Source organism: Lampris incognitus, chromosome 2 (genome assembly GCF_029633865.1).
Source record: "Lampris incognitus isolate fLamInc1 chromosome 2, fLamInc1.hap2, whole genome shotgun sequence".
Classification (NCBI taxonomy): domain Eukaryota; kingdom Metazoa; phylum Chordata; class Actinopteri; order Lampriformes; family Lampridae; genus Lampris; species Lampris incognitus.
Window position 1 is genome coordinate 149,804,953 of NC_079212.1, and position 14,330 is coordinate 149,819,282.

The following is a 14,330-nucleotide window of genomic DNA, read 5'->3' on the forward strand; positions in this document are numbered from 1 at the left end:
GTGGCTTCACTGACAACAAACCCTTCAAAAATCACATGTCTGTCAGGGAACTTGGTTTCAAAATGACAAAAAAAAAACTTCTCAAACTACACGACTGACAGCTCAACCCTGAAGCAAATCTTTACACTTTTTATACTATGTTCTTTCTGAAGAAGTAAAAAGTATAATATGCTCTTTCTGAAGAAGTATGAAGTATTATATGCTTTTCTGAAGAAGTAAAAAGTATAATATGGTCTTTCTGAAGAAGTATGAAGTATTATATGGTCTTTCTGAAGAAGTATGAAGTATTATATGGTCTTTCTGAAGAAGTATGAAGTATTATATGGTCTTTCTGAAGAAGTATGAAGTATTATATGGTCTTTCTGAAAAAGTAAAAAGTATAATATGGTCTTTCTGAAGAAGTATGAAGTATTATATGGTCTTTCTGAAAAAGTAAAAAGTATAATATGGTCTTTCTGAAGAAGTATAAAGTATTATATGCTCTTTCTGAAGAAGTATAATATGCTCTTTCTGAAGAAGTAAAAAGTATAATATGCTCTTTCTGAAGAAGTATAAAGTATAATATGGTCTTTCTGAAGAAGTAAAAAGTATAATATAGCCTTTCTGAAGTATGAAGTATTATATGGTCTTTCTGAAGAAATATAAAGTATAATATGGTCTTTCTGAAGAAGTATAAAGTATAATATGCTCTTTCTGAAGAAGTAAAAAATATAATATGGTCTTTTTGAAAAAGTATAATGTATAATATGGTCTTTTTAAAGAGGTATAAAGTATAATATGCTCTTTCTGAATAAGTATAAAGTATAATGTGCTCTTTTTAAGGAAGTATAAAGTATAATATGGTCTTTTTGAAGAAGTATAAAGTATAATATAGTCTTTTTAAAGAAGTATAAAGTCTAATATGGTCTTTTTGAAGAAGTATAAAGTATAATATAGTCTTTTTAAAGAAGTATAAAGTATAATATGGTCTTTTTAAGGAAGTATAAAGTATAATATGGTCTTTTTAAAGAAGTATAAAGTATAATATGCTCTTTCTGAAGAAGTATAAAGTATAATATGCTCTTTTTAAGGAAGTATAAAGTATAATATGGTCTTTTTGAAGAAGTATAAAGTATAATATAGTCTTTTTAAAGAAGTATAAAGTCTATATGGTCTTTTTAAAGAAGTATAAAGTATAACATGCTCTTTTTGAAGTATGAAAGTGAAAGAATCTTTGGTTGATAACATGAGAAGGAATAGCAGGCCTCCATAATGGATCTATGTGTTAGTGAACCTGTTCATTAATTCACTGGTCATGATGTCAGACTTGCAGTCCAGAACTACTCCAGCCGAGTCAGTACCGGTACTTTCCTTTTATAGCAAACACCACAGAGTGACATAGCTAAAGTAAACATAGAAGACGTTTCATTTAAATGCTTTACTGCTGAGTGTGTTTTGTATGTGTCTGTTTGGTCCAGTCCAGATGGAAGGAGAATTGCATGAACATACTGTCAGATGTCAAGCAGGAGGTCCAGATTAGACAGACTTCTTCATCGTGTCTCAAAATCTAAATGAGAAGTTTGCTCCGTCAGTCTGGATTGTGGGTTCAACATCAGAACTTTGGTCCGGCAGGGACTAAAGACAGAAGGCCTGCAATCCGTTTGGGCTCTGAGTCACAGCATGACAAACACTGGCTTCATTCTGCCTAGATGTTTGTTAAAGGTTTTGTGTTGCACTGCAGCAGAATCATGGTGGCGTTTCCACATCAAGATAACAGATAAGCAACTCCTGATAACAACAGAACAAAGTGCAGAAGTTTCTTCAGACGCTGCTTAAGGCGAAAGGTGATTCAACGTTACCAGTGCAGTGCAAAGGAGACCTTGAGGAAGCAACATGGCTGCCACAAGTCAGTATGGCAGTCATGCTGCTACACCCAAGGCTAGCCTAGTACTGGGCAACATACACATCAGCCAAAACATTAATACCACCCTCCTAATATTGTGTAGGTCACCCTCATGCCACCAAAACACCTCTGAGCCATCGAGGCATGGACTCCTCAAAACCTCTGAAGGCATCCTCTGGTATCTGGCACCAAGACGTTAGCAGCAGATCCTTTAAGTCCTGTAAGTTGCGAGGTGGGGCCTCCATGGATCAGACTTGTTTTTCCAGCACATCCAACTGATGCCTGATATGTGGGGAATTTGGAGGCCAAGGCAACACCTTGAACTCTTGGTCATGTTCCTCAAACCATTCCTGAACAATATTCTCAGTGTTGCAGGGCACATTATCCTGCTGACAGAGGCCACTGCCATTAGGGAATACCGCTGCCATGTATTTGGTCTGCAACGATGTGAAGGTAGGTGGTACATGTCAAAGTAACACCACATGAATGCCAGGACCCAAGGTTTCAGGCCAGAACACTGTCCAGAGCATCACACTGCCTCTGCCAGCTTGCCTTCTTCCCATACTGCATCCTGGTGCCATGTCTTCCCCAGGTAAACGATGCACACACACCCGGCCATCCACATGATGTAAAAGAAAACGTGATTCATCAGACCAGTCCACCTTCTTCCACTGCTCCACGGTCCAGTTCTGATGCTCATATGCCCACTGTAGAAGCTTTGGACGGTGGACAGGGGTCATCATGGGAACTCTGACTGGTCTGTGTCTACACAGCCCCATAAGCAGCAAACTGCGATTTAGTGTGTGTTCTTACACCTGTCTATCATAGCCAGCATAACTTTTTCAGTCATTTGAGCTACAGTAGCTCCTCTGTGGGATCGGACCAGACGAGGCAGACTTTTCTCCCAATGTGCATCAGTGAGCCTTGGGCGCCCATGACCCTGTCGCTGGGATACTGGTTGTCCTTCCTTGGACCATTTTTGTCACATGGTGTGAGTGGAACCATCTGCAGCTCAACGTGACTAAGACAAAGGAGCTGGTTGCTGATCTGAGGAGGGACATGACACCAGTGACCCGTTTCCATCCAGGGGGTCAGGGTGGACACTGTGGAATACTACAAGTACCTGGGGGTATATATAGACAATAAACTGGTCTGGGCTAACAACACTGATGCTGGCATCTGGGTAGCGTAGCAGTCTATTCTGTTGCCTACCAACACGGAGATTGGCGGTTCGAATCCCCATGTTACCTCAGACTTGGTCGGGCGTCCCTACAGACACAATTGGCCGTGGCTGCAGGTGGGAAGCCAGATGTGGGTATGTGTCCTGGTCACTGCACTAGCGCCTCCTCTGGTCGGTCGGTCGGGGCACCTGTTCGGGGGAGAGGGGGAACTGGGGGGAATAGTGTGATCCCCCCACGTGCTATGTCCTCCTGGTGAAACTCCTCACTGTCAGGTGAAAAGAAGCAGCTGGCGACTCCACATGTATCACAGACAGAGCCAACTGTGTCCGCAGGATGCCCGACCAAGCCGGAGGTAACACGGGGATTCGAACTGGCGAGCCCTGTGTTGGTAGGCAACAGAATACACTGCTACACTACCCGGATGCCCTGGTTTTAATGTTTTGACTGATTGGTGTACATCTGACATGAATGAACTGAAAGAGAGTGCATGGAGAGGTTGGCTGGGAGATCTGTCAAGTAGCTTTCCAACAAACAGAGACTGGAAGCACTGCAGTCTCATGAACATACTAAACACAAAAATGAAGCCATTACACAAGTGATTAAAGAAACACAGGAAAAATGTCACTGAGTCAGTGGTCCCTTGAGCAGGTGGGGCGTCTACACTTCTCAGTGATTGGCCACAAAGTTGTCCTGATGTTCTGACTGGTTGGCAGCTCATGTTTCAGTGGCCTTTCAGGGTTCTTGTAGACAAATGTAGAGTGTGGAGGGGCTAAATGTGGTTGGCTATTTATGGTAGGGCTTAAGGGGCGGGGTTTTGGCTTTTGAGGCTGGGTTTAGGCTTTTGGGGTAGGAGCTTTGACAGGATCCAGGCCTCTCATTTTGAAATATGACACCAGCTGGTTGGGAACTTCAGCCAATACACTCTGAGCGAGAGCCTGTTTAGGAGCCTGGAGAGAGAGAGAGACAGGCAGAGAGAGAGCAAGCGAGAGAGAGACAGGCAGAGAGAGAGAGACAGATGGAGAGAGAGACAGATAGGGAGAGAGAAAGGAAGAAAAAAAACAGAACTGGTGAACAGGGACACAAACACATTTTTCCATGCTGCTTATCCTAATTAGGGTCACGGGGTGCTGGAGCCTATCCCAGCGCTCAATGGGCGGCAGGCAGGGGAGCACCCTAGACAGGTCGCCAGTCCATCACTGGGCGGCAGGCAGGGGAGCAGGCGCGGTGCTAAAGAGGGGCTTGCTGGTGCTTCAGCTCCCCCTAGTGGTGGCACAGCACCCCCCATAGCCACCCCATGAAATCAAATAAGAAGTTACCAAACTAAATAAACTTGTAAGACTGTTTATCTTTTTATCTAATTTTTGTCTGAAAACGACCAACATTTATTTAATTACATTATGAAATGTAGGAAATCCACTTAGGTCTGACGTCACCTGTGTTTTTCCCCTCGAAATTGTTAACTTCCCGCTCACGCTCAGTGCTGTTTGCTAGAAGTCTTTTTGCCCTTGCCAGCAAAATGGAACGTTTCGTGGTCCCAATTAAGCGTGCTTGTAGTTCGAAGCAGTACCAGTAAGCAGTGTGGAGGATACCGACACTCCACCGCTAAATACTGAGGACATGGCAACAGACAAGACCTCGGAGTCAGATGAAGAGTGTTCAGCAGCAAGTGCTGGTCCCACGGGGGAGCTAGCTATTGCCAGTGACAGTGTTGCTCATGCTAATACTAACTCTTCTGCTATTAACCTTGGCAGCAGCTCAGCTACAAGCAAGGTTTGTGGACCGGAGGATCTTAGCAAAAATCCAGAGGAAGGACCGCGACGCCCCGTGCGCAAGTACCCAGCAACGACCTTTGGTACTCAGAAAAGGAGCTTTAATCACATATGGTATGAGCAATATAGCTGGCTGGAATATTCAGTGATTAAGGAAGCAGCCTTCTGCTTCTCATGCAGACATTTTGCCCCTGCGGGCAGTTATGGATTTCGTTCAGAGGAAGCTTTTACTGTGTTTGGGTTCCAGAATTGGCGTAAAGCACAAGCATCTTTCAAAGCCCACAACGTAAGTGCCGCACATATGTTTTCCATGGAAGCATGGTGTGAGTTTAAGCAGAGAAAGCAGGATGGTTCGAAAATTGAGAAAATGCTTGATAAGGGACATTCAAAGCTGGTTCAAGAAAACCGGGAGTATATGAAGGCGGTAGTGGAGAGCCTGCGATATACAGGGGAGTGTGTGGGAGTAAACCCACACACACACGGGGAGAACATGCAAGCTCCACAAAGAAAGGATCCTGGCTGTCCGGGTATCGAACCCAGAACCTTCTTACTGTGAGGTGACAGCGCTAACCACTGCACCATCATGTCACCACCCCACAACCCCAATTAGGATAAGCGGCTTGGAAAATGAATAAATGAGACAAAAACACGCATTCTCTTAACACATATTCGCCTAAAACACACACACACACACACACACACACACAAATGACGTGATTCTTGAACATAGTTGTGATATGGTTGGGTGATGTGAAACATGGCTGAAACCAAATATTTTCCTTTCCTTAAACGAAGCTTCCCCACCTGACTATACTTATGCCCATGTAGCTCGGGCAAATAAACAAGGTGGAGGTGTTGCCTTACTAAATAAATCTATTTTCAATCTGACTTCTAGACTTGAATCTAAATTCCAGTCTTCTGAGTCTCTTATTCTTGGTCCATCTCCCTCAGCCATGAATAGACTCGGCTCAGTCCAGATTGTGATACTCTACCGGCCTCCTGGTTGTTACTCGTTATTTCTTGGAGAATTTGGAGAATTTATCTCAGGCCTTGTTGCTCACTCTGATGAGATTCTAATTCTAGGTGATTTCAATATTCATCTGAATAAGGCTGCTGATCCTCTAAGTAAAGCCTTTCTGGCACTAGTTGATACTTTTGGGTTCACTCAGTTTGTTCAAGAGTCGACTCATTGCAGTGGTAACGCCCTTGACTTGGTTTTATCTGAAGGAAAAGCTGTTTCTGATCTGGATGTCCTACCAACCACATCTGCTGTGTCAGATCATTTTCTCATCAAATTTGAAGCATTATTGGCCTGTCCAGTTAATGTCAACACAGATGTAATTGCCACTCGCCACACTGGTCCCTCCACTTTAGCTGCATTTGGCCAGCAGCTGCCTGAAGTCTTGGCTCCTTTCACTGTGGTAAATGACTCTGTTGAAAATTTCACTAGTGACTTAAATGTGGCCCTCTCTAGTCTCCTGGATTCAGTTGCACCTCTCACTACCAGAGCTAGGCGACTAAAGAGGCCTACACCCTGGTTTAATGATGAGACACGTGCTCTTAGGCGGGCCTGCAGGAGACTGGAACGTAAATGGTGAAAATCAAAATTGGAAGCTTTTTACCTATCGTGGCACGAGAGTTTATTGAAATACAAGCGTGCTTTATCTACTGCAAAAACATCGTATCTCTCTCACTTAATAAATATTAATAAACATAACCCCAGATTTCTCTTTGACACTGTATCTAAACTTACTAAAAAGCAGTCGTCTATTAGCTGCTCACCATTCACAGCCCATGAATTTCTAGATTTTTTCTGCAATAAGGTTGATGAGATCTTAGACAAAATTAGTTCTTCAACTCCATCTACTCCTGCAGATCCTGTCATACTAAATTCATATCTACACAATGAGTCACTGAAAGTCCCAGTTATTACAGCTTTTGAGACTATCTCTCTTGATACTTTGAGTAAGTTCGTGTCAGCTTCTAAACCAACTGCTTGCCTACTTGATCCCTTACCAGCAAAACTTTTTAAAGACCTCTGACCTTTTCTTGGACCTACAATGCTAGAGATCGTTAATTTATCACTTACTACTGGCATTGTTCCCAGCAGTTATAAGACAGCTGTGGTTAAACCTCTACTTGATAAACCGCACCTTGATCCAGGGTCTCTTAATAACTATCGGCCAGTCTCTAATCTTCCATTCTTCTCTAAAGTACTAGAGAGAGTTGTGTATCAACAACTTTCGACCCATATAGAAGAAAACCATCTATATGAACCTTTTCAATCGGCTTTCAGGGCCTGTCACTCCACTTGAACTGCTCTGAATCCACTTATGTGTTTCTGCTACTGGACCTCAGTGCAGCCTTTGACACCATTGACCACTGTGTACTTTTAGATAGATTAAATTGTAATTTTGGTGTCTCTGGCTTAGCTCTCTCTTGGCTTAAGTCCTATTTATCTGGAAGAATGCATTGTGTCTACTATAGTAATATTACATCAACATTCTCTGACGGTAAATATGGTGTACTTCAAGGCTCAGTTCTTGGCCCTCTGCTTTTCTCTTATATTTCACCTCTGGGCCAAATTATATGCAGTCATGGAATAAATTTACATTGCTATGCTGATGATATTCAGCTGTATGAGCCTATAAGGGCTGATGATCATACTCAAATTACTAATTTAGAGGCCTGCTTGGCTGTTGTGAAAAACTGGATGTCACAAAATTTTCTGCTTTTTAATTCACTTAAAACTGAGATGCTGGTCATTGGCCCTGCTAGACACAGACACCAATTTGATCAAGTAACAACAGCAATCGACGATTGTGTAGCAGCCAAAAATCTTGGTGTTACATTTGAAACTAACCACCAAACTCCTCTCCCTTGGCCTCAACCCCTCCCTCTGTACCTGGATCCTGGACTTCCTGACCAACAGACCTCAGTCTGTTAGGTTAGGTGACCACACCTCCTCCACCCTGACCATCAGCACAGGTGCCCCTCAAGGCTGTGTTCTGAGCCCCCTCCTTTTCTCCCTCTTTACCCACGGCTGCCTGCCAACTCACCCTTCAAATGTAAACGTTATGTTAGCGTATGACAGCACAATCATCGGCCGTATCACCAACAATGACGAGATGGCCTACAAGGACGAGATTCAGCACCACACACCATGGTACACTACCAACAACCTTGTCCTCAATGTGGAGAAGACAAAGGAGCTGATTGTGGACTTCAGGAGGTCTAGAAGCTGCAGCCACTCCCCCATATACATCAATGGGGTGGAAGTGGAGCGTGTCTCCAGCTTTAAATTCCTTGGAGCCCACATTAGTGAGGAACTTTCATAGACATCAAACACCCAGGCTCTTGTGAAAAAGGCCCAACAACACCTGCATTTCCTGAGGAGGCTGAGGAGCGCCCGTCTACCCCTCAAAATTCTCACCAACTTCTACCACTGCACCATAGAGAGCATCCTGATCATCTGCATCTCAGTGTGGTACGGCAACTGCACCTCAGTAGACCAGAAAGCTCTGCAGTGGGTCGTCAAGGCGGCCCAGCATATCACCGGTACCCAGCTCCCAGCCATAAAAGACATTTATCACAAACGCTGCCTTTGAAGGGGTCTGAGCATCAGCAGAGATCCCACCTACCCCAACCATGGACTGTTCTCCCCCCCCTGCGCTCTGGGAGGCACTACAGGAGCCTCAGAGCCCGCACTACCAGGCTCAAAAACAGCTTCTTTCCACAAGCTGTTACCCACCTCCTGCTAGAATAATAACTAAATCTAGGAAATTTGACCATATTACACCAATTCTTGCCTCCCTTCATTGGCTTCCTATCCATGTTAGATCAGACTTCAAGGTGCTTCTGCTGACTTATAAAATCCTAAATGGGCTTGCTCCATCCTACCTGTCTGATCTCCTTAAACTGTACATTTCATCTCGAGCTCTTCGCTCTCAAAATACAGGGCTCCTGTGTGTACCCAAAATTAAAAAGAAGTCAGCTGGTGGCAGCAGGGCCTTTTCCTATCGGGCTCCGTTCTTGTGGAATAACCTGCCTGCTGCCATCAGACCATCAGAGTCTGTTGAGTCCTTTAAATCCAGACTTAACACTCGTCTTTTTGTCTTAACCTACAATTAGTTGCCTTTAAGTTGAGTGCTTCACAACCTGTACTGCATGGTGGGTCGGTTTCTGTCTCAATGAATTTACCAACCACTGTTCTGCCGACGAGATTATAGAGTATAGATTATTAAGTATAGATTATAGATTACTGACTACTGCAAACTGTTCTCTTCTCTGATGTCTTTTCTCTCTCTCTGAATGATGTCTTCTCCTTTCTCTTCTTTTGTGTGTGTGAATGGTGTCATGTGAGTCTCCCTTGAGTGCACATGCAGTCGGTCCTCCTCCCAGGTCTCCATGGTGATGGTGGTCACAACCTGGACACTGCTTGGCATCCCCCTCATCACATTTTCTTTTTATATATCTTATAAATCAATATAATTTTATTATCATGTTTTAATGTTATATGTGACTATTTTCTGTCTACATGGTGGTCACGTGGCTCACGTCCTGGGCTGTTCTGGTGGCGTCTGGACACTGCTTGGCATCCTCCTCATCACATTCTTCATATATTCAATAATTCCATTATAACTGTGTTATCCTCTTGCAATGTTGTATTGTGTAAATTGTGTAAACACAACATCATGTCACGTTCTGCGTCTTGGGAGAGAGATCCTCCTCTGTTGCTCTCCCTGAGCTTTCTGCCTGTTGTTCCTCCCTGTTAAAGGTTTTTAGGGAGGTGTTCCTTATCCCATGTGAGGGTCTAAGGACAGGATGTTGTGTTGCTGTAAAGCCCCCTGAGACACATCTGTAATTTTTGAAATTGGGCTATACAAATAAAATTAACTTGGCTTCACACACACACACACACACACACACACACACACACACACGACCTCTCTCTCTCTCTCTCTTACGCTGTTGAACTGTCTGTAAGGGACAAACTGGACGATGTCTCGGGCAACTGGCTCGCCGGTCTGAGAGCGTAGCACTCCATCGTCTCCATCCAGGAGCTCCATGGCCTTAAAGTCAGCTGGCCCGACCCCGACGATGATGATTGACAGCGGGAGGCGAGACGCTTGAACAATGGAGTCTCTGGTTTGGTCAAAGTCTGTGATCTCTCCGTCAGTAAGGATGAGGAGGACAAAATATTGCTGGAGAAAGAGAGACAAAGAGAAATCATTAACATTGTTCATCAAATAATAACTCAAAGTACAGCAAACAAGCAGCAACTCTGGGGTTCAGGCCAACACAGCTCATTCAGTTAAACGCGTCAACAGCCTCCTTAAAAATGTCCACCACATTTGGTGATGTTTGGACAAACTCACTGATTTATGGCCAAATTTGCGGCGGGCCCAAGCACGTGTTTGGAACTGGTGGTGCCCCCTATTGAGCAAATTTCAAAATAGTTTTACACACGTAGTTCGACATTGTTATGAAACGTATCCTGCGAGTTTTGTAATGATTGGACAACCAATTTCTGATTCACTGTCTGATCTGTGTTATGCCACACTCATTTTGCATTTGAATGAAACTTCAAGGACAAGTTTCAGGGTCATTTGAGTGAAACTTTACGGACATGTTTCAGGGTCATTTGAATGAAACTTTAATGACATGTTTCAGAGTCGTTTGAATGAAACTTTAAGGACATGTTTCAGGGTCATTTGATCGAAACTTTAAGGACATGTTTCAGGTCCATCTGAATGAAACTTTAACGACATGTTTCAGGGTCATTTGAATGAAACTTTACGGACATGTTTCAGGGTCATTTGAATGAAACTTTAAGGACATATTTCAGGTCCATCTGAATGAAACTTCAAGGACATGTTTCAGGTCCATCTGAATGAAACTTTAACGACATGTTTCAGGGTCATTTGAATGAAACTTCACGGACATGTTTCAGGGTCATTTGAATGAAACTTTAAGGACATATTTCAGGTCCCTCTGAATGAAACTTCAAGGACATGTTTCAGGTCCATCTGAATGAAACTTTAACGACATGTTTCAGGGTCATTTGAATGAAACTTTACGGACATGTTTCAGGGTCATTTGACTGAAACGTTAAGGACATATTTCAGGTCCATCTGAATGAAACTTCAAGGACATGTTTCAGGTCCATCTGAATGAAACTTTAACGACATGTTTCAGGGTCATTTGAATGAAACTTTACGGACATGTTTCAGGGTCATTTGAATGAAACTTTAAGGACATGTTTCAGGGTCATTTGAATGAAACTAAGGACATATTTCAGGTCCATCTGAATGAAACTTTAAGGACATGTTTCAGGGTCATCTGAATGAAACTTTAAGGACATGGTTCAGGTCCATTTGAATGACACTTTAAGGACATGTTTCAGGTCCATTTTAATGAAACTTTACGGACATCTTTCAGGGTCATTTGAATGAAACTTTAAGTACAGCCACAAGCAGCAACTCTGGGATTCAGGCCAACACAGCTCATTCAGTTAAACGCGTCAACAGTCTCCTTAAAAATGTCCACCACATTTGGTGATGTTTGGACAAACTCACTGATTTATGGCCAAATTTGCGGCGGGCCCAAGCACGTGTTTGGAACTGGTGGTGCCCCCTATTGAGCAAATTTCAAAATAGTTTTACACACGTAGTTCGACATTGTTATGAAACGTATCCTGCGAGTTTTGTAATGATTGGACAACCAATTTCTGATTCACTGTCTGATCTGTGTTATGCCACACTCATTTTGCATCTGAATAAAACTTTAAGGACATGTTTCAGGTCCTTTTCAATGAAACATTAGGGAAATGTTTCAGGTCCATTTGAACGAAACTTTAAGGACATGTTTCAGGTCCATTTGAATGAAACTTTAATGACATGTTTCAGAGTCGTTTGAATGAAACTTTAAGGACATGTTTCAGGGTCATTTGAATTAAACTTTAATGACATGTTTCAGAGTCGTTTGAATGAAACTTTAAGGACATGTTTCACGTTCACTTGAATGAAACTTTAAGGACATGTTTCAGGTCCATCTGAATGAAACTTTAAGGACATGTTTCACGTTCACTTGAATGAAACTTTAAGGACATGTTTCAGAGTCGTTTGAATGAAACTTTAAGGACATGTTTCAGGGTCATTTGAATGAAAGTTTAAGGACATGTTTCACGTCTATTTGAATTAAACTTTAAGGACATGTTTCAGGGTAGTTTGAATGTAACTTTAAGGACATGTTTCAAGTCCTTTTCAACGAAACTTTAAAGACATGTTTCATGTCCATTTGAACGAAACGTTAAGGACATGTTTCAGGTCCATTTGAATGGAACTTTAAGAACATTTTTAAGGATAATTTGAATGAAACTTTAAGGACATGCTTCAGGGTCATTTGATCAAAAATTTAAAGACATATTTCAGGGTTGTTTGAATGAAACTTTAAGGACATGTTTCAGGGTCATTTGAATGAAACTTTAAAGACATGTTTCAGGGTCATTTGAATGAAACTGTAAGGACATGTCTCAGTGTCATTTAATGAAACTTTAACGACATGTTTCCGGGTTATTTGAATGAAACTTTAAGGACATGTTCCACGTCTATTTGAATTAAACTTTAAGGACATGTTTCAGGGTAGTTTGAATGTAACTTTAAGGACATGTTTCAGGTCCATTTTAATGAAACTTTACGGACATGTTTCAGGGTCATTTGAATGAAACTTTAAGTACAGCCACAAGCAGCAACTCTGGGGTTCAGGCCAACACAGCTCATTCAGTTAAACGCGTCAACAGCCTCCTTAAAAATGTCCACCACATTTGGTGATGTTTGGACAAACTCACTGATTTATGGCCAAATTTGCGGCGGGCCCAAGCACGTGTTTGGAACTGGTGGTGCCCCCTATTGAGCAAATTTCAAAATAGTTTTACACACGTAGTTCGACATTGTTATGAAACGTATCCTGCAAGTTTCGTAATGATTGGACAACCAATTTCTGATTCACTGTCTGATCTGTGTTATGCCACACTCATTTTGCATTTTAATGAAACTTTAAGGAAATGTTTCAGGTCCTTTTCAATGAAACTTTAAGGAAATGTTTTAGGTCCATCTGAATGAAACTTTAAGGACATGTTTCACGTTCACTTGAATGAAACTTTAAGGACATGTTTCACGTTCACTTGAATGAAACTTTAAGGACATGTTTCAGAGTCGTTTGAATGAAATTTTAAGGACATGTTTCACGTCTATTTGAATTAAACTTTAAGGACATGTTTCAGGGTAGTTTGAATGTAACTTTAAGGACATGTTTCAGGTCCTTTTCAACGAAACTTTAAAGACATGTTTCATGTCCATTTGAACGAAACGTTAAGGACATGTTTCAGGTCCATTTGAATGAAACTTTAAGAACATTTTTAAGGATAATTTGAATGAAACTTTAAGGACATGCTTCAGGGTCATTTGATCAAAAAATTTAAAGACATATTTCAGGGTTGTTTGAATGAAACTTTAAGGACATGTTTCAGGTCCATTTGAATGAAACTTTAAGGACATGTTTCAGGGTCATTTGAATGAAACTTTAAAGACATGTTTCAGGGTCATTTGAATGAAACTGTAAGGACATGTCTCAGTGTCATTTAATGAAACTTTAACGACATGTTTCAGGGTTATTTGAATGAAATTTTAAGGACATGTTTCACGTCTATTTGAAATAAACTTTAAGGACATGTTTCAGGGTAGTTTGAATGTAACTTTAAGGACATGTTTAAGGTCCATTTGAATGACACTTTAAGGACATGTTTCAGGGTCATTTGAATTAAACTTTAAGGACATGTTTCAGGTCTATTTGAATGAAACTTTAAGGACATGTTTCAGGTCCATTTCAATGAAACTTTAAGGACATGTTTCAGGGTCATTTGAATGAAACTTTACGGACATGTTTCAGGGTCATTTGAATGAAACTTTAAGGACATGTTTCAGGGTCATTTGACTGAAACTTTAACAACATGTTTCAGGGTCATTTGAATGAAACTTTAAGGACATGTTTCAGGTTAATTTTGTAGTTTGGATGGATGTGTTCTTGTAGTTTTGGATATGTTTTCTTTGTATTGCACTGCTGTGGGCTTGGGGAAAAAATATTTAATTTCACTTCATGTACGCAAGTGCATGCAATGAAATGACAAACAAATAAATGTTCCTGTTCCTGAATGAACCCCAACACTTCTACCTCTGGAAGACTTGGGAGCGTTCTGGCTTCAGTCAAGGTTTTCTTGCCATGACCAAGGTTCTGTACCAGAATGTTGAGAGTGTACTGAAGATAAATGAAGTTTCAGTGCCTCTTTCAAAGTAAACAGGGGCATTTGCCAGGGCTGCTCTCTCTCAGGAATGTTATGTGCTATTTCTATTTAACCACTGTTGTACAATGACAGGGCTGGCAGCAGCAGGGCTGTGTGGACACCAGACACGTGTGCCACAGGTAAAGGTGAGGTAAAGG

General features: G+C 41.8%; 1 protein-coding gene across 1 annotated transcript in view; it reads right to left on the reverse strand.

Moving 5' to 3' along the window:
• Nucleotides 1-1,021: 1,021 nt before the first annotated feature.
• The window catches only part of LOC130133100 (copine-1-like), a 105,569-nt gene continuing 92,260 nt past the window's right edge, over nt 1,022-14,330 (reverse strand). The window contains exons 23-24 of the mRNA XM_056301924.1: nt 9,800-10,036; nt 1,022-4,010 (exon numbers count right to left, since the gene is read on the reverse strand). Coding sequence (XP_056157899.1) covers nt 3,897-4,010; nt 9,800-10,036 — 351 coding nt within the window. The 3' untranslated portion in view covers nt 1,022-3,896. The remainder of the gene's footprint in view (nt 4,011-9,799; nt 10,037-14,330) is intronic.